We start from the raw sequence: 20,619 nt of genomic DNA on the forward strand, positions 1-20,619 counted from the left end.
CTCAGAAACACAAAACACACATAGGCAACCTCCAGGAGCCTCCATAGTCTCACAGTTCCGACAGCATTGGGAAGCCCAAGCTCAGAGCCTCCTCAGAGACTGAGGATTCTTTTTTTTTTTTTTTTTTTTCGGAGCTGGGGACCGAACCCAGGGCCTTGTGCTTGCTAGGCAAGCGCTCTACTGCTGAGCTAAATCCCCAACCCCTGAGGCGGATTCTTGGATGTGATATTCAAACAGAAGAACTTCAGGAGGACATGGAGAGACGGACCATCTGAGAACAAATGGGAATGCCTTTCTGTGGCTTTTGTGCTTCCTCCTTTCCTGCCTTGTCCTCCTAGCTGTGGGATGGTACAGTCCACATTGATGGTGGGCTGCCCGCAGTAATCAACCGTCCCTGGGAGCCCCCTCCCAGGTATACACAAGCGGTCTGGAGCACCTTTTAATCTCTCCAGCTGACAATCGAGGTCACCCATCACACGTCCTGCTGTGGTTTTCTTCGTGTCTTTGGGTTTCCTAGAGTTTGTTGAGATTTCTGGTTTGTGCACTTAATGAGTTTTATTTGCTTTGTTTTGAGACAGGGCTTCACTTACAGCCCAGGGTGGGTCTCGAACTCACTGTGTAGCTTAGGCTGGTCTTGAACTCACAGCAATCCTGCCTCACTTTCCGAAGTGCCATCAATTTGGCTTAGGTTTTATGATATTTGGAAAACTTTTGTCAGTATTTCTGCAAATATTCTTCTTGACTTCTTCCTGTCTTTATAGACACCAGCTATGAGTCTACTTGGCCTTTTGAATGTGCATTGGTCCTCAGTCTTTCAGTCTAATTATTTGTTTATGCCGAACAGTGTCTATTACTGTCATCTCAATACATGTCTCATCTGCCATTAATCCCCATTTAACACGATTCAGATATTATTGTTACATCTTTTGGTTATATTTTTGAGATGCACATATTTGAGTCATTACATTAGAATTTGCTAAGTTGACATTTTTGAATTTTAATATTTTTTTAAAAATTACCTTTCTATTCCTTTAGTGTGTATATGTGCATGCACATAGAAGTCAGAGTGTTATTTGTGTGCACGTGTGTGTGCGCGCGTGCACATGGAGGTCAGAGGCCACCCTGTAGGAGTCGGCTGTCTCCTTCTGGATAGGTTCTAGGGATTGAACTCAAGTGACTGGCTTTGTGGCAAGCAACCTTACCCACTGAGTCATCTCCCTGGAGCAAACGTTTTTGGTTTTGTTGTTGTCTTTAAATGAAAATGAGAAGAATCTGCAGCCATGAACTAGACGTTCACTAATATGGAAGGCCGGAACTTGGGGGAGGGTGCCAGAAGGTTCAAGAGGAAGCAAGTGTTGTTCTCGGTAAGTTCCACACAGCTTTAGCTATGGCACACATCCATAGCCGAGAGTCTGGGGAGCAGTGGAATGGGGCACAGTATTAGCCTATACTTGCCCTTGTGCCTGCTTCTCTGAGTGAGCGCTGACTGGCAGCATGGCGGAGTCCCTCAGACTGTGAGCTTAGCATCTGGTACCCAAAAGAGGAAACCATAGTGTTTTTAAATATTTTATTTATTTTTTGAGAAATTCTGGGAAATGACCACAAAAGTGCAGTACATCAAAAAACTAGGAGTTTCTAACAAGCTCAAAATCTCAAATTCTAAAACTCCTTGTTTGAAACGAACTTCAGGTAAGGTAGATAAAGACAACATGGATGTGCAGGGCAATGCGGAATCAGCTTGCTCTCACCACGATGCCTTCAGGATAAGGTAGTTACGATTTGCTTTAGTAAGTTTTTCTTTTCCTGTTAACAAGAGCAACAAGAACAACAACACAGTACCAAGAGACACCGTAAAACAAAGGCCCCACTGAGGAAGTCACTCTCGGTGTCAGAGCCCGCCACCTCCCGGCCTCCTTGCCGCTGCGCCCAGTGGCAGGTGCAGTACGGGCTGGGCTGGCCCTGCAGCCATCTCATCGCCGGCTGGGCCTTGGGTCACACTTGTCCCGGGAGGCCCGCTTCCTTGGAGGAGAGCAGCCCACCGAGCCCCGGGCTGAGTGAAGGCTGCGCTTGTAGGAGTGGCTTCTGTGTTTCTTCCCACTTGTTTCCTTCTGGTCTTGGCTTTTGCCAGGCTCCTTACTGCCCTCTTTTTGTTCGTGGTCTTGCTCTTTATGGGAGGGCAATGTGTTCTTAATTGTGTTAATAAGGAATCTTTTATTTGTACCAGCGAGAGGACACTTCATCCTGTGGACATGAAGAGGGAAGAAGACATCATAAATGCAAGAGGTAAATTCCCTCCCCGTCTGGCCCACGAGCCAGATCAGCACAAAAGAATTCAGGCCCCACAGAACCAGTTCCTGAGTTTGTCCAGCTTTCCTTGCCATACAGTGCTGGAGCAGGAGGACTGCCATGATTTTGAGACCAGCGTGGGGTACCAGGTCAATTCAAGTACCAGGTCAGCCAAGGCCCTGGAAAGGTGGCGCAATGGCCCTGTGCCTGAATGTTACAATGCTACCTCATCAGACTCTACAGTCCCCACAGCAGTCACACCACAGCCCGGCAATGGTGGATTTGGCGAAAACTCACCACAGTCTAAGTGTCTAGCTACCAGCAAGCAGGGAAGCAACTGCAGGCAGAAGTGCGTCAGTGCACTTATAGCTAAGGTTCCTTCCAGCAGATGAGCAGAGGCACATACAGTGAGGGATGACTGGCCACTCAGGGACACAGGACAGTCACGGCATGGACAATGTTGGAGCAAAGAAGCACTGACGGACTCAGGTGAGTACAGCATGACAGACAGGCCCTGGTGAGTGCTGATTCCCAGTTATCTTTAGAGCAGACAAGAGGGTGCTTGGTCATAGAGCAAGAGGCACGCAATGCAGCTCGCTGCCCCTGTGCTGCAGACAAAGCCACCCCGCACCAGCAATGGCACGCCATCTTCTGCTCCACATACACCCTTTGCACTACAGAGGCTATAAGTATGGAGACTACGAGTCTAAAATGAATGGAAGGTCTGGGGCAGAGGCAGGTCCTCCATGTAGTGAGGTGACATTTATCTCGAAGCCATAGTTGACCACAACTCATGTCGTTGTTTAATACCGCCACAGCTACCATAATCACCCGTGGTAGTTAGTGCATTACAATCTGGCAATCAAATGCCTCAGCGTGTGGCCATCTGAGAAATGACACTCCTTCATTACTTACAGACTCCCATGGCTTACCACGTCTCCAACACTGTCCCGAAAAGGAATGTGAAACACTGGATGAATGTATGCCTGTGTCAAATGCATATGTAAAAGCATTTACTATTCTTAAAACCTTCTGTATGCGGGACATTATACTAGGCCTGTGCAACAAAGATAAGCCAGGCTCTCAGTAGGCGATGTCTGCTATGAGGGGACAGAAGCAGGTGGGCATACAAAGGGTTGCTGTGCGGACTGAAGGCCCCAGGGCTGCAGCACATGGACCACTTGTACAGACTGTGACCGCACAGCAGTCCACTCAGGACTCCAATTTACCTTCAGTACGGACAGGAGAGGGACATGGCCAGCAGGACCAGGAAGCACTGTGCTGCAGAGTGCTATCAGGCAAAAAGAGAAGAGCTTGGCACAGGGGCCCACGATGCTTCAGTCCCTCGGCTGGAGGTGGGGTGGGGTCTCAGCAAACTTCTCTAGGCCCCATAATTTTAAAGCACAAGAGAGAGACTGGATTTCTGTGGTTCTGAAATATGGCAAAGGGCTTATCTATGACAAATGTACAGTCCTCCCAGCCTCCCCGCTCAACTGAGATCACCTCCTGTTTGTCTATCCACCAGAGCGTAAAAAAGCCAAAGGCCAAAAAAACAAGTCTCTTTAACTCTTTCTTGTGCCTGGCTGCAGGAACTACCCACTGGCAAGCAGCAAGTCTGCATGGAGCAGAAAACCGCCCGTCTCCAGGACTGGAGAAGCGATCTCCTTTCTGATACTGGACCTGCTGGGGATGTCGCTGCGTGTGGGTGGGAGGCTCTGAGAGTGAAAAGCTGGTGGCAGAGAGTAGCCGAGATGAGGTAGGCCTCTCCTCTCTGCCTGCAGACGACCTGACCCCCTCCGGAATGCACCCGACACCTACTGTAAACCAACCCATCAAGAACCCACAAGCTGCTGCTCCACGGACCCTCGACTGTTGCTTCTTTCCCTTAGGCATCACAGCAGAGAGAGAAGTGGGCTGCAGGGAATGTGGGCAGAGCAAAGATGGCTTTGCAGACAAGGAAGCCAGGCAAGCCCAATGTATGCTTATAAATTCCTTTATGCCCACTGACGTAGGCCATCTGGGCCAAGAGTTCACTTCCAAGGCCCCCAACAAAAGCCTCAGAACTGCGTTTGCTGAAACATTCCCAAGGCAGTGCCCAGCACCAAATGGTCCCTTTCTTTAGAAAATAAAAATGGTCCCACTCATACTTCCTCTAGTTCAGCAGCCTGTCGGCCTCCTGCTCAAGGGTCTATGATCTTTCTTATAGACCACCCCAAATTTCACAATCCCACTCACATTCTATTTTAAAAACTTAAGACCACTACTTATAAATAAACCTTTCTATACACTTAGGAAAACAAACCATGGTTTATGCGTGAGCAACCAGCTCTCTGTTCCTTTAAGGGCTGTGCACAGAGGTCACTCTCCAGGCAAGGCAGAGCCTGCATGGCTGCCCAGGCTACTGAGTACAGGTGTGGTGTCTGCCCCTGGCCTTAGTGCCAGGCCACTTTAGAATCTGCCTAGAGAGTAGTTACAATTCTTTTCAATGAACTAGGACTGGTGTGTTTTTCAAATGCGTGTGCACCTTTAGCATCACTTGGGTGTGTGTTTAGAGTACCAAAGCCCAGCTCCCACTCCAAACATCACAACAGTGGGAAATAACATCAATAGCTCTTTCCTGAATGGCAGAAGTTGAACTCTGACGGACAGGTCCCAATGTGTAGATAAAGTCGCAACGTGTGGGAGGCAGAGGCAGGTGGATCTCTTGTGAGTTCAAGGCCAGTCTGGTCTACAGAGTGAGTTTCAAGACAGCCAGGGCTACACAGAGAAACCCTGTCTTGAAAGCCAAAACAAACAAAAGACGGACACCCGGATCCCGAACTCAGGTAAAGGCGGAAGCAGAGAACCAACTGACCAGAGCTGACCTCTGACCTCACATGTGGCCTGTGCCCACACAGTAATAAAAATAATTTAAAACAGTGAGACTGTTACCATGAGGGGAAAAAAACCCTGAATTTCCTTACTGTCTTCAAATATCTGGTTTGCTTCACATACTTTAAAAACATTTATTCCGTTTTTAATTATGGGCAGGCGCATCTGTGCGTGTGAGGGAGTGCAGTGCTCGTAGAAGCCAGGATAGGGGTCAGATTCCTTGGAGCTGGAGTCAATCTTGGCTCCTTGGCAAAAGCAGTACACACTCTCAGCCACCAAGCCGTTCCCTCACTCCCTCACGTCTGAAAATAAAGTAAGTGTGTGTGTGTGTGTGTGTGTGTGTGTGTGTGTGTCTGTCTGTCTGTCTGTCTGGAGAGTTCAAATGTGTGTCCGTGCATACCGAGGCCAGAGGACAACCTTAGTTGTCATTTTTCAGACAAGGCCTCTCACTGACCTGCCCTTCCCCAGTTAGGCTAAGCTGGCTGGCCAGCAAAGTCCCATTACCACCTCCCCAGCCCTAGGATCACAAGCCCCCACTGTCAAACCCAGCATGTTTTGCATGGGTTCTGGGACTTGAACCCAGGTCCTCATGCTTGCAAGGCAAGTGCCTGTGCCCCTGAGCCGGCCCCCAGCTCTTACACGTCTTTTTCACAGTTATTTTACTTTTAAAGTTTTAAAGATTTCTCTATCTTCCTGTGTATGAGCACTCTGTCTGCATGCATGTCTGTGTACCACGTGTGTGCCTGGTGCCTGAGAGGCCAGAGGTGGGCGTCAGATCCCTGATCTGGGGCTAGGGATGACTGTGGGTGAGCTGCCATGCAGTGCTGGGAGCTGAACCCAGGTCCTGTGAAGAGTGGCAAGTGCTCTAACCACTGAGCCATCTCTCCAGCCCCTCACAGTTACATTAGGTAAGGACCCTAACCGAACATCTTACTTGATGTGCCGCAAGTCCATCATTCACAGGAGCCTTCTTTTCTCCTTGTAATTCACTTGTTAAAGCACTGCATTTCATGATCTGTAAAAATCCACACCTTGGATGCTAGAACTGCAACCTTCGGTGTCATTTAAAATGCCCCTCTGCCCTCTGGAGCAGTTCTAATTAGAGACTGACCAGACCCTGGCTCAGTGCCTTAACCACAATGTCTTCTCCCCACTCCCCCCTCTCTGTTTGTGTGTGTGTGTGTGTGTGTGTGTGTGTGTTTTGTCATTGCTGCATCTTTTTGTGAAGACTCTCCAAGTGAGGAGGCTGTGTCTGTCTGTGGCTCTGAAGGACTAGCACTGAGTGAGGCCACACACAGGCTTTATTCCCAGTGCCATAAACAATCACTAACATGTTGGGTTTGTCACTAACCAACATTCAGCAGGAAGTGTCTTTTCCCCAACCTGACACAGCTAGAGCCATCTCAAAGGGAACTGCAATTGAAAAATACCTCCATAGGACCAGCCTGTGGGCAAGTCTGTAGGACATTTTCTCGACTGACTGGTGATGTGGGAGGGCCCAGCTCACCGTGGGCGGGGCCACAGACAGACTCAGCAGCCACTGATGGTCTTCACACAGCCACAGTCAAAGACTGGAGCGAATAAATGTTTCTATTGCCTTGGGAAATCAAACAGAACTTTGTATGTGCTAGGCAAAGGCAAGTGCATAGCACCGAGCTATGTCCCCAGTCTCCCTCTTTGAATGCAGGTTTTACTATGGCATAATTTGCATAAAATGTACATAAGTTTATCTCTTTTGAAAAGATTTATTTCATATGCATGAGTGTTTGCTTGCATCAGAGTATATCTACCATGTACAGGCCTCCAGAGACCAGCAGAGGGTGCCAGCCCCCCCACTCCCCAACTGGCATTTCGGGTGGTTGTGAGCCACCATGTGGGTGCTGCAAACCCAGTTTTGGAAAAAAAAGCCAGGACTCCTAACCACTGATTCATCTCTCTAGTTCCCAGGTTTACTAAAATGACTGGTTTTCTGGGCTTCGACCAATACAAGAATCAGATTCTATCACAGTCAAGATACAGAACATTCTCAGAGCCCTTCTCTAACCCCTAGGTTCCAGCTGATGTCTGTTATGTCCCAATGCCAAATAAGTGGAACCATACACTGTCACGTTTGTGTCCGGATTCTCATAAAGCCACTGGGATTCATCCAGGCAGTTTACCACGGCCATCCTTTCTGGAGCTTTTATAAACAAAGCTGCAACGAACACCACTGTGCGAAGCTCTCCTTAGATTTCAATTTCTAACTCTCTCTGGTAATCTGCTTGAAGATCCGGTGTGGTAAGTGTATGTTTACGAGACACTGCCACATGCTTTCGAAGGAGTTGTATGACTTTACATTTCTGGTTGTTCCACGGCTTTACTCGGTCAGCCAATCTTTTCACATTTTCACGCATTCCCAGCGGAAGTGGTTGTACTGTTAGTGAGCATTTTCTAGTCTAGTCTGAGTATCTGTTTACTCGCTAGTCCTTTAGTTACATTAGTAAACTCTTCTTAAGCCGGATTGTTTGCCTTACACAGTTCGGGGCTAAGGATATGGCTTAGGAGCGCTTGCTCAGAACTGCACGAGCCCTGGGCTCAGCCTCCAGTCCCGTAGAAAACCAAACCAAACCAAACCAAACCAAACCACTGAACACGGTTCTCTGTTTCATCACACCCCTGTCATACAACTGCTGGGCTAATGCTTCTGAGGGAGGAGGAGATGCTGGGAGTTCCGTCTGGCGCTCTGCACTCAGCTTGTTTGCTGTCTTGAAGACATCTTCTAATGTCCCCAGGGTCCACCTGGGAGTTGCTATTTTGCTCAGCTGGTCTGGAATTTACTGTCCTGCCTGCTTCAGTCTCTCATGTGCCGAGCTCACAGATCTGAGCCACCACCGTGCCTGGTGCAGCTCTTTCATGAACGTGATTTTGTCAGTTATTTGGCAGTGCTGAGATGTATTTGAACCTCTCCATGCACATTATGTGATCAGTGATTTGGGTCTGGCACTCCAGAGGGACCACTAGGGTTTGTAGTGTGGTATTTCTCACAACCTGTCTTCGTTGGGTTTCTAGTGCAGATGGAACACCGTGAGCAAAAGTAAGTTGCAGAGAAAAGGGTTTATTTGGCTTACACTTCCATCATTGGAAGAAGTCAGGTCAGAAACTCACACAGGGCAGGAGCTGATGCAGAGGCCATGGAGGGGTGCTGCTCACTGGCTTGCTCCCCATGGCTTGCTTGGCTTGCTTTCTTATAGGACCCAGGGCTGGGCCCTCCCCCATCAATCACTAACTAAGAAAATGCCCTGCAGGCTTGCCTACATTCCAGTTTTATAGAGGCATTTTCCTAGTTGAGGCGCCCTCCTCAAGGACAATGCTAGTGTATGTCAGGCTGATATAAAACCAGCCAGTCCAATCATAATTTCTTTCTTTTTTTTTTTTTAAATCAAATTATTCTATCTTTGACTTCAGATTGGTTCCAGAGACTTTCCAACCTGCTGTTAAGTCTTTGACAGTTTCTTTCTTTCTGGCATGACAAGCTTTTCTAGATCTTACTGAGTTTTGTTCCTGTGGAGTAAGAGTTTGGCTTGACCTAAAGGGAGGGCTCATCTTTGCTCTCGGCCTCTGGAAAGTAATCTACATCATACGTGACAGAAATGTCTTTGTTGAGGGTGGAGCTGGCCACACCTTCCAGTCCTCAAGGAGGGCTGGCTACACAAGAGAGATCAACTATGTTGATGTAAGGTGAGAGCTTTAGGTCATGTGATATGGGTCAACCTGGAAACTTAAAAAAAAAAAAAAATCAACCATGTAATCAAATCAGTCAACCATGTAAACAATCAGTCAACCATGTAATGAATCAGTCAACCACACCTACACAATGGAGCCACAGTAAAGCTTTGCACATGAAGATTCGTGGGCCCCTCCTGGGCTGGCATCAGCCCTCTGTTGTCCGGGAGGCAGTGTGTTCTGACTCCTTAGGGAAGAGGGGGAGAGGCTTCGGGTTTTGAACCTTCCCAGGTCTCCTGCTCTTATCCTGCCTTATTTCAGTCTGTATCCCTTTCCTGTAATGACCTATAACCATGAGTGTAACAGATTCTAGCAACATTGAAAGTTCTAGCAAACCATTAAGGCCTGAAGGCATTCTGGGAATCTTGGTATGAGAAATGAAGGCTATCTTGCCGGAGTAAGGTCTCTAACCCTGCAGTCTGGCTTATTCTGAGCACTGCTTCAGGTGTGCAAGCAATGGCCCCTCAAAGGACCTGCCTCCCAGCGAGAAAGTACTTTGCCTCAGGCTGGCCCCGGGCCTTACTGCTGAAGGCCAGGCAGTCAGTATTTCTGACAGGCTTTTCTGTGTCTTACGACTTAAAAGAAAAGGTGTTATCTGGAAAAAGGAAGTGCAGCCCGGCTTCCATGGACATTCCCAGTTCAAATTTAGGATGAGATGAGGATTTTCCTTCTGACTTTGTTGTCTTATACTGGACATCCTGGTGTGCAGTGTGGACTGTCCTACTCTGTAAGATCAGGCCGGGAACATGGCAGTACCGTCCCTTCCTCCGACAGACTCAGAAGCCATGGCAGCCGTGAGTTTAATCTCAGCACTATCGTCAGCACCACAATGAGGGAGACAGGGCTTCGCTTTTTGCTTTCTTTCTTTTCTTTTTTGGTGTCCTAGAAATAGAGTCAGATTTTAGATTACTTGAAATACATCCTTTCTGTGTGCCCCTGGGCCAAGAGACCCCAGGCGATGGTTTATTTGGGTCTATTTGCTTTATTTTGCTTGATTTTTAGAAGTTTGAAACTTTTTCTTCATTTGATTTAATTTAGCTTTATAATTTAAGAAAACTGTGTGCATGGTTTAGAATCCAAATGTACAAACCAAGGATGGGAATGGAGCTCAGCTGACAGAGTGCTTGCCTGGCCAGGGTCAGAGCCTGTAATGTTAGCACCTGGGAGGCAGAGGCAGGAGGATCAGAATTTTAAGGTCAAAGCAGTAGAGAGAGAGCTCAGGGGTTAAGAGCAAACACTGTGGGGTTGGGGATTTAGCTCAGTGGTAGAGCACTTGCCTAGTAAGCGCAAGGCCCTGGGTTCGGTCCCCAGCTCCGGGGAGGGGGGGGGGAGAGTGAACACTGCTCTTGGAAAAGAGACCATGATTGACTCACAGCACCCACACCAGGCAGGCAGCTTACAGCAGGCTATGCCTGCAGGGATGCAATGCCCTTTTTGCTTGGAGGGCACCAGTGCATGCACACACATCCATGTGCGCATGCACACACACATAAAATTAAAAAAATTCAGTCATTCTTGGCTGTGCAGGGAGCTTGAGGGCAACCTAAGACACAAGAGACCCCATCTCACAAATAAAACGAAGGGCTGGAGAGGGTTCAGTAGTTAAGAGCACCTGCTGCTTCCACAGAGAACTGGAGTTCTATTCCCAGCTCCCACACAACCACCTGTAACTCCAGTGCACAGACATACAAGTAGGCAAAACAGCCACACATGTAAAATAAAATAAGAAAAACAGGTGTATTTAAAAGTAAGTATGAAGTGGAGGGGAGTACCATGAAATGCTGCCTCCTGGACATGACATGGCTGTCACACTCATGACCAGGAGGCAGCTATGCAGCTAGTCACCCTCAGGGAAGCAAGCCAGTCAAACCCTAACGTAGGTGACCTCTGGCACCATGCCTTAGTGACCAGCTCCTGGAAGCGGACAGCCACTGGGAGGAGAGAGGCGTTCTCTTCTGAGGGTGTTAGGTTCCCATGCTCTGGTGGATAGCCCCACACCTACACACATTTGGAGGGGGGGCAGTGGGTGGGATACAACCGGGAGCTGGAGGGGGAAAATTGGAGGCAGATATGATCTTATTTCACTGTATACATGTATGGAAACCTCAAAAAGAAAAAAAATTCTATAAAGGAGAGAAAAGAAACAAAACTTAAAACAAGATACACTGGAACTGCAAGTGCCCACTCTTCCTCACTGTCAGTCACCCTTGTGGTCCTCCTGGGGTCCCACTGGGGAACGGTTGGTTGTAGAGAAAGCTCCAGTCTAGCTACTGACTTAGTACCTGCTGGGACTACGAGCAGGCTGGATGGACCAGTCGGGTTGTAGGTCAAATTCTCCTCTGCTCAGAGTATTAGGCTACGTTTATTTTGTGTGTATGTGGAGGGCAGAGGACATGAGCGTTCGTGGGATTGAAGTCAGGTCGTCAGGCAGCCTTCACCCACTGACCCATCTCACCTACTCCCTTATTGTCAAGTTTGAACAAACTCTAGCTTGTATAGAAACTCCACGGTAAATGTCGGATCTACGGGCTAAACCGATGATTGCAGCTATAACTGCTATTGGGGCAGACATATCTCAAATCTTGTGAACCAAATAAGTGATGAACTCCATCCCACACTGTGTACACATACCCACTGCCCACTGTGCTTTGCCGGGGCTCCTCAAAACCCAGTGCACCACATTCCTACCTCACAGCAGCCTCTGGGTGATTTTCACTGCTCCCAAGGTTTGATAACCTCTATTCACATTCTGTCATCTCCAGCCAGCAATTATGGCTGCATCACACCCATGGCGACCCTCCTGTAGAGTGTTCGTTAAGCTTTAAGGAGCTTACGCAGGAACTTACCAGCCCATCGGCCCCATTGTCTCTGCCCGGGTTTTCCCACGCTTTGCCTCCTTTAACAATTCTTCTATGGCTTTCCTGTTGGGAAAAGACAAGATTTCTGAGACGCAGACACACACAGACTTCTGGACATCACTACTGCATGACTAGAACCTTGGTTAGACAATTGTCTTTAAATGGCTAGGGCCTCACATGTTAGGCAAGGACTCTACCACAGAACTGTGTCCCATCTTGAAAAGGAAGTGTCCTCTAGGCCCTCTGCACATGTGCAACAGATGTGCAGCTTGGTTTTCCTGTGGGTTCCCTAACAGCAGGAGCAGGGACTGTCTCTGACTCTGTTGCCAGCCTTTGGATCCCTTTCACATAACTTGTTAGATTGGGGTTGGGGATTTAGCTCAGTGGTAGAGCACTTGCCTAGCAAGCACAAGGCCCTGGGTTCAGTCCCCAGCTCCGAAAAAAAGAAAAAGAAAAAAAAAGAAAATAAATTATTAAGTTATATATCTTTAATATAAGAATTCTGTTTCATCTTAATTTGAAAAATAACCAAAAGACACGAATTGCCAGATGTATGTGTGTGCGCATTTAAATGTTCACAGTAGTACAGAAATGGCAGTGCTGAGGCCACAGCTCAGACCAGAGCGCCTGTCGCCTGCCTGAGATGCATGAGGTACAGGGTTAGGTTGGACCCCAGCACTCTCGTTCTCCCCCCACCTCCCCCCACAGTCCAACCAAGTGTGGTGGGAGACTGTTGTGTCTCAGAAAACCCAAAACAAAAAAGTACACACGCCTGGGATGTCAGTTAAGCGAACAATGGTAAGTGTTTCTGCCCGTCATTGGTGAGGGGATCTTCTCTTCTCTACTCATGGCCAGGCATGATGGGACACATCTTCAATCTCAGGACTCAGAAGACAGAGATCAATGGATCTGTAAGTTCAAGGCTAGCCTGGTCTAAAAAGGGAGTTCTACATTAACCATTTTAAAACCAATCCCAGACACAATGCTGCACTCATTAGCCACGTCTGCTATGACGGTGACTCAGCTTTCTGCAGAGTGGCTGTATGCTTGTCAGAGTCACCTAGCACCAAAGTCAACAGAATTAGCTCGAGATAACTGGGTCTGTGTGTCTCTTTCAAAATGAATCTTTATTTGCATGTGTGTACACCAGCATGCATGGGAAGACCGGAGGCAACTTGTATGAATTACTTCTCTCCTTCACATGAGTTCCGGGGATCCCACTCAGATCAAGGTCGGTAGCCTTTCTCACCAGCCCCTCCCCCAATCTGAGTTAAAATGATGTCCATCCGCGCAGCAGGGAGTATCTAAGGCAACTAAACAAAGGAGAGAATGAAAGGTAAATAAATAATAAAGAACAAAGGAAAAAGAATTTACAAGGACTAAAGTCAGAGCAGTTGTACCTCAAAACAGTGGCTCAGAACTGAGTCAGGTGACCTGCAGACACCAGAGCTGAGGGACACAAGGACACTTGTGCCTTCCCAAGTCCTTAAGAAGTCACCTTTGATCAACTAACTATAAGGTACTGGATATGTCACATGGTGGATGGAAAAACAGGTTCCGATTTGGGACGTGTTCTAACAAGCAGGGCTTGGTGACAAAACAGGCTTCTCAGGGAACTGGCAGGCCCTGCACCATCCACTGCTGCCCTCTGACAGGCATTGGACATCACTGTTCCTCAAGTCCATAACTCTGTCAAGCGCGTGTGAGAACCTTCTGGGCAGAATGCAAGAGAAGCTGACTAGAGCAACCCGACCTCCTTCCCACAGGGCAGGGTAGGACTTGGAGAAGAAAGCAATCAGTCGGCTAGATCTTCCGAAAGGGCTGGAAGCCCAGAGAAAATTCTGACTGGAAAGTGTGAGGGAAGCCGGGTGTGGTAGCTCACACCTGGAATCCCCACAGCAGACAGGAGGATCCTCACCATTGCAAGGGCTACAGAGAGGTCCTGTCTCAAATAAACACAGAGCCAGGAGTAGATGACTGGAATTCCACAGGACACCTGCAAAGGCCGCCCACAGCTTCTAAGGAGCCAGCAGGGACGAGTAGTTTAGTGACAAGGTCTTGTGGATCTGTAAACAAGACACAGTCCCGGTTCTTCATGATTTACTAAGACATGAAGAAATTCAGGATATTTGAACGTAATTAAAAAAAAAAAAACAAAACATTCAACTATGTGGGGCACCTGCCACCATCCAAGGAAGAAAGTGTACACTGCAGAGGCTTGGAAAACAAGGGGAAACTCAACTGGAACACTGGGGTGGTTTGCAAAGCGAAAAGAATTATTCATAGATACAAGATGGGTATCTGGTATGGTGACCTGTGCCTGGGGCCCCAGCATTCAGAGGAAGGTCCAGTCCAGGGAGTGTGAGGCCAGCCTGGGATACACAATGACACTCTGTCTAAAGCCATGAGAAAGGATGGGTGGAGTTCAGGGAATGAGCTTTGAGCTGACCGTGGTGGTGCACACCTGTAACCTCAGAAGGTGAGGGGAGGACCAGGAGTTGAAGGTCACCTCAGCTATAAGGACGTATATAAGATCCCAACTCATAACCGTGAAAAATGACAGCAGGAAGAGGCATGGAACAGGTTGCACTAACTGCAGTCATTGGTTGGTAAATACCACAGCCTCCAAGATGAGCCAGGCCTCTCCCCACAAAGGCTGTTGTCACAGTTACACTGCAAAGGAAGACCCATGCACAGACCCATGTAAAGCTCAGTGTGTGGTGCACTCATGAAAAGGTCGAGAGGATCAGGAGCTCACTTTGTAGCCCTAGATGGCCTGAACTTGTTATGGAGAGCAGGCTAGCCTCAGACTCTGAGCTCTGCCTGTCTCTTGGAGTTGGGATAACAGGCATGTATGCCAGTATGTCAGGGGTAGGTTTTTAAAATACTTATGCCATGGATTTGAAAGGAATGCTACTGAAATCCTTTAATTTCATGTCCATGCAGACCACAGAGAAAGAAAAGTACTGCTTAACTGACGACAGAAAAGCCAACCAGATGGAGGGCTGCTTTTTGGAGTGATGGTGATCGTCTTAGCTGCCTCACGAGGTTGTTAAATGGCAGAAATTTAATTTGGCTCAAACTGTTCTGGGGCTATAAGCCAAACTAAACTCTGGCTAAGTTGCTTTTGGTCACAGTGGTTTGTCACAGCAACAGCAAAGAAAAAAGGGTTACGTTGGAAAGTATCTTATCCCAGTGTTCACTACAGCATTTCTCACAGGAGCATAGTTACGAACTCAACCTGTGCTGCTCAGTGCAAAAGGGACAAACCTGTGTGCCCTGGAATTCTTCTCAGCCTTAAGAAGACAACAATGGAAATACTGCGACCTGTGACGGCGCAGACAGACACTGACTAGGAATGGGAAGGACCCTAAAGTGCTTACTTAGCCTGGAAGCTACAACAGGTGAAGTTGAGAAACGGCAGCAGAGCGGTGCTAACCAGGTCTGTTGGAGGGAAGGAGGGAGGGGAGTCTGGGGGACGACACCCAGAGGACGAGGTCAAGTAAGCGACTGGGCAGCGTGGCGCCCTTAACAGCTGGCACAGAATCCTTGAAGATCTCAAGAGTTCTCACCACAGAAAGGAAAAAGCAGGTGAAGTGCGATGTGTAAGCTAACTAGCTTGACTACACCACTCCATGGCGCTCGACGGACTTTAAAGCAGTGCTTCTCACCCTTCCTAACGCTGCGTCCCTTTAATACAGTTCCCCATGTTGCGGTGACTCCAACCATACGATTATTTTCATTGCTACTTCCTAATGTAATTTTGCTACCGTTAGGAACCATACTGTGAGTATCTGTATCTTGATGGTCTTAGGTGACCCCTGTGAAAGGGTTATTTGACCTCAGGTTGAGAATCACTGCTTTAAAGCATGGCATAAGAAATAAATGTCCTCAGTAAGCTGCTACTTTATATTGGTTTAATTAAATCAAGATATGGTATTTGCAGCAGAACAGTAGACAACAGATGACAGGGAAGAGGAAGCCAACAGAGAGCAAAGCAGCAGAGCAGATCCTGCAGGACAACATGGGCCAGCGGTGAGGAACGGCCATATCTGAGCTCCTGTCAGAGCAGGGTGGCCATGAAGCAGTGGAAAACACAAGTGACTGTAGGAATTACAGTCATGGCTTCAGATGCAGAATGAGGCCAAGTAGAGTTCGTCCTTCCATGATGGAGGGTTTGGGTCCTCTGGGGCTGTCCAAAAGACTCAGCAAAGATGCATAGCTAGAAAACACCCTTTCCCTAGGGAGGGAGAGACCCATCGGCCTGAACTAGCTCCCACTTTGCTTTGGCTTCTCTGTACACAAGCAGAAGCCTCATTCATCCATGCAGACACTCCTCAGACACCATTTCCTGGAGAAGCTGACTGAAATGGATCCGTGCAGGCTAACTGGACAGTGCGGAAGCCTAACGCAGCTCTGATACCTTGGCTGACTACAACACTGTATCTGCTGTGACAGCTGTCCTGCTGCTCTTAGAGCCACGGAAAGTGGCACAGATGGTGACAGCATGTGGTAAAGCACAGCTGGTCAGGGATGAGGAAGCATCCCTAGAAAAGGAAAAGGAAGGGACTTGGGTCCCATTGTCCCTTCACAGCGTGAGGGGAACCACACCCCAATTTGCACTAAGCTCCATCTCCTAAAGGCTTCTCCACCTCTCAAAGCACCATCTAAATGCAAGCCTTAGTGTATACTAAGTCATGTGTACCTCCAAAACCATGAACTACAATGACGAGAGAAAGAAGGCTGGCACTGCTGGGAAACCCAGTCCTCTCCTCACCTCTTCTCTTTTGTTTTTCTCTGAGATAGGGTCTTGTTATGTGGGTCTGGCTACTCTGGAACTCACTAGGTAGACTAGGATGGCCTTGAATTTATGAAGATCCATCTGCCTCTGCCTCCCGAGCACTGGGAACAAAGGCGTGTGACACTATGTGGGGCCAGAAATGTTTTCTTTATACAAAGCTCTTCTCATTCAAGGATGCAGATCAAAACATGGTCGTGGTGTTTCCTATGTTATGAGCTACATCAAGTACAGGGCCCCAATGATACGGACACTACAGTGGATCTGTGAGGCTGGCTACCCACTTTGTTCCAGGCAATTTCCTTTGGATACTGACATAATATATATGATTTGGGATGGGATACAAAATAGTGACCACGGTACCTATATACCTATACACAGTACCATATACCTATGCCTAACCCTTACAGCTCCTCTGTGCCGACTCATAGAGAAGGAAGCAAAAGAAACTCAGGAGGCTGCAAACACACTAAAGTCACAATAACAAACAGGTAATGGTGCTTGGGATATAGCCAGGCCGGCTGACTTTAGGACCTAGGATCTTGACCCTTTCATCATAGCTCTACCGCAAGTGTGGACAGCCTCTAGAGCTTAGTCTACAGAGGGAGCCACGTGAAGGGGTGCGTGTGTGCGTGTCTGTGTGTGACCTGACACCTGTATTCGCAGTCACTGCAGTTACTCGTGTGTAGGCGACTGCTGAGAGGGGATTATTACCACAGAGTGACTTCGACGTCTTCGGTTAACAGTTTGTGTGGGCGATTCTTTACTACCTCAGCTCTAAAAGGAAGCACTGTTCCGTTTATAGGCCACCTGCTCGGCCATATGTACGCTGACCTCATTTTCAAAGCAGAAGCATTCTTACAAGTATTTACTCCTAAATCACCATACAGAAAGTCATTCATGTTTACTTCGTATTATAAGATCTGACTAAACATGCCATATGTGTGTGTGTGTGTATGTATGTATGTATGTATGTGTGTATACATGTATGTATGTGTATATATTTTATATATATAATATCTCTTACTGAAAATAACTGAGGTGGTAGTATGGGACTGCTTAGGAAATAGTAAATTCAAAATAGAAAAGTCCATTGATTATATAATCCATCTGATAGGCCAACTGTTAAGATGAAATATATATATAGAAATATTAGTTGGGAAAAATATTAAATATTAGTTGGGAAAAATATATCTAAATAGAGAAATACGGTCAAAATAATTATTAAGTCTTTTTACTCATTGAAAGTATTTGCTTACTTTTCAAGAAAAAGACAGACAAAATTGTGCAGACCACAAAAAGAAAAGTGTGTGAGTGTTGGGGGGTCGTTTATAGCCTAAAAATTGAGTGTGGAACGGAGCTAATATCTAGCGCTCCTGCCCTCAAAAGCTAACAGCTAATGTGGCAGCTGTCTGAGCTGAGCAGAGGATAGGAAATGCGAACGACTGAAAGGCAGACTCTGATCAGGCAGTCACTCAGTTTCAACAGGAGAAAAGTATACCACAATGAAGAGTCTCTCTGAGTTCGCTACCACGGCTCCCTTAAACTCAGGCAGAAGTTTGGCATATTCCTTTGCTAAACATAACAGACACAAGAAAAACGCTCTCATGGAAAGCTGGGTCTGTAAATCACTCTCCTAAAAGAGCTTTGTTCTCCACCGAGGCCTGCAGACTGCCCTAAACCCGCTGCAGGCAGAGCTCTTGGCTCTCGCCTCGAGGATGGCAGTCAGCAGAAGGTCCGGTCAGCTCGTCGGAGCTGTTTTCCTCAGCATGTCAAGGCTGTGGCACAGGCTGGAAAACAAGCTGTCCTCCCCACAGATCTCAGCCACAATTCATCAGATGATTATAAATTATACCCAGAGCTAAAAGCCCAGGAATGGAAAACAAGGAAGATAAGAGAAAGATCCCGAACCACAGGCTCCTTAAAAGTGTTTTCATGTCTTAACACATGCAGAAACTAGTCCTTTGAGTCTGCTGTTTTTAAGATAAATAGTATACCTATCATTAACTGAACTGAGTGATTTTTAACTCAGATATAAAACGTCTGTACATCTAACATTTAAAAGTTGGGGCCGGAGAGACAGACGGTTCAGCAGTTAGGAGCACTGGCTACTTTTGCAGAGGACCTGGGTTTGGTTACCAGCTCACACCCACCTGTGACTACAGTCACCGGGGATCTAACACCCTCTCATGGGCTCCACAGGAACCAGCACACGTGATACACTCACACATCTGCTGGCAAACACTCATAACACAATAACAAACTGATCTTTAAAAACAAGTCTAGCGATAAATACACCATGAGAAGAGGAAGAAGAGCCGGTAGGTACGCTATAGAGATCTGAGTGACAGACAGAGCTGGTGAAGAGCCTCAGGAACTGGGCACGTAGGCCACACCAGAGCCTGGGAGCTCTGACCTGCCACATGGATTGACAAGGCCACCGGACAGGTCTATCTTCCACCCTTCAGGTGTCAAACAGGCCTTTGAGGGATTGTTAATCTCCTCTACAAAAGCAGCAGCAGTCAACGGAGCAGAGCATATATATGAATGTTTTCACACCAAGAACTAAGCCCAAACATGTACTCTGCAAATAATTTACTGAACGAGTCAGCGAATTCTTGACTCCTTAAGCTCTGCTGTGTCAAGTTTCCAGTTGTATTCAGGTATTAACTCATGTAGAATGAACTTAAGTAGGGCAAGGCGGCTCCAAATCCCCTTTCACAATTAACACACACACCAGGGCTTAGAGAGAGAACTCTGTTTCTGTAATATAGTAGGTTAATAGAATCCAAAAGCTACACACAGGTGCACGCGTGCGCGCACGCGCGCGCGCGCACACACATACACACACACACACACACACACACACACACACACACACACACACACACACACACACACACACACACCCCACACACACCCCACACACGGCCTAACTTGGAGCCCAGTGGCCCTCTAAAGATGATGGTCAAAGAACTGAATTTAAGTGGCTCACTGTACAAGTGGCCGAGGCTATATAACTGGAAAGTAAAGGGCTATAAACATTTACTTCAAAGCTGAGGGTTGCTGCGGGGCTCAGAAACAAACACGTTCTGTATACTTAGTTCAATGGCAGGGCTAGTATGGTGGCTCACACCTATAGCCCCAAGTCTGAGGCCAGCCTGGTTGACATAATGAGTTCTAGGCCTATCAGGGCTACACAGTGAGACCCTTTCTTTTAATAAAAATATAAACAACAGACAGGATTCAGAGATAAATAGAAGGAAGGAACCGGCTCAAGGGGAGAAGCCCAGGACAGAAGAGTCCGTTAGAGACTCCATTAGCCCTCATGGCTCTCCCCATCACACACCAGCTGCTAACCAGAAGAAACCACCAGGGCCAGGCACTCAGTGTTTTGGGCATCAGAGGCCAGCGAAACGACAACCAAAACCCAGCACACACTAAGCTGGCGCTGTTTTTAAAGGTTTAAGACGCTTCAGCACGATCTTCCCCTGGCCCTTCATCAATGCCACGCTTTAAATAGCTGTACATCCCGGAGCCATCTCCTCTACTACTGAAACACAACCCGCCCTTGAGACAGAGCAGCAGCTGTGGTGGGACAGGATGGAGCCGTGCTAGCCGAGAGTCTAGGGTGGAATTAAAGTCAGGACAGGTGCACAGCGGAGACCACGGGTTCTTCTAAGTGAAAGACCACACTGGATGGTCCAGCAGTGCACTGTGGCTCCCCAGTCACACACTCTTGTACAGACTGACCAGGGAAGCTCCTTTTCACTGCAGGTGCTGGGACCCGCTCACCCTGCTACACTTCACCTGGAATAGGACTCACAGGAACCAGGCCATGTGTCAACTGTCTGTGTTCGTCCCTACATACACCGTGTTTCAACAAGGCCCCAAATCTAAGTATTTACAGCTCTCTGACTAATATCATTTAGAATGAGAAAGCCCCAAATGAATTAAACTGCTTGGTAAAGCCCCATTAAATATACTATTATACATTTTTATAACTGCAAGATGAAAGTTACTCACATGTCACCATCAGAAGTC

The 20,619-nt window shown here is 47.5% G+C and overlaps 1 protein-coding gene across 1 annotated transcript in view; it reads right to left on the reverse strand.

Moving 5' to 3' along the window:
• Positions 1 to 1,553: 1,553 nt before the first annotated feature.
• LOC116885187 (protein POLR1D-like) overlaps positions 1,554 to 20,619 on the reverse strand; it is a 32,765-nt gene continuing 13,699 nt past the window's right edge. The window contains exons 2-3 of the mRNA XM_032886405.1: positions 11,766 to 11,840; positions 1,554 to 2,241 (exon numbers count right to left, since the gene is read on the reverse strand). Coding sequence (XP_032742296.1) covers positions 1,971 to 2,241; positions 11,766 to 11,840 — 346 coding nt within the window. The 3' untranslated portion in view covers positions 1,554 to 1,970. The remainder of the gene's footprint in view (positions 2,242 to 11,765; positions 11,841 to 20,619) is intronic.

This window comes from Rattus rattus, chromosome 16, assembly GCF_011064425.1.
Source record: "Rattus rattus isolate New Zealand chromosome 16, Rrattus_CSIRO_v1, whole genome shotgun sequence".
Classification (NCBI taxonomy): domain Eukaryota; kingdom Metazoa; phylum Chordata; class Mammalia; order Rodentia; family Muridae; genus Rattus; species Rattus rattus.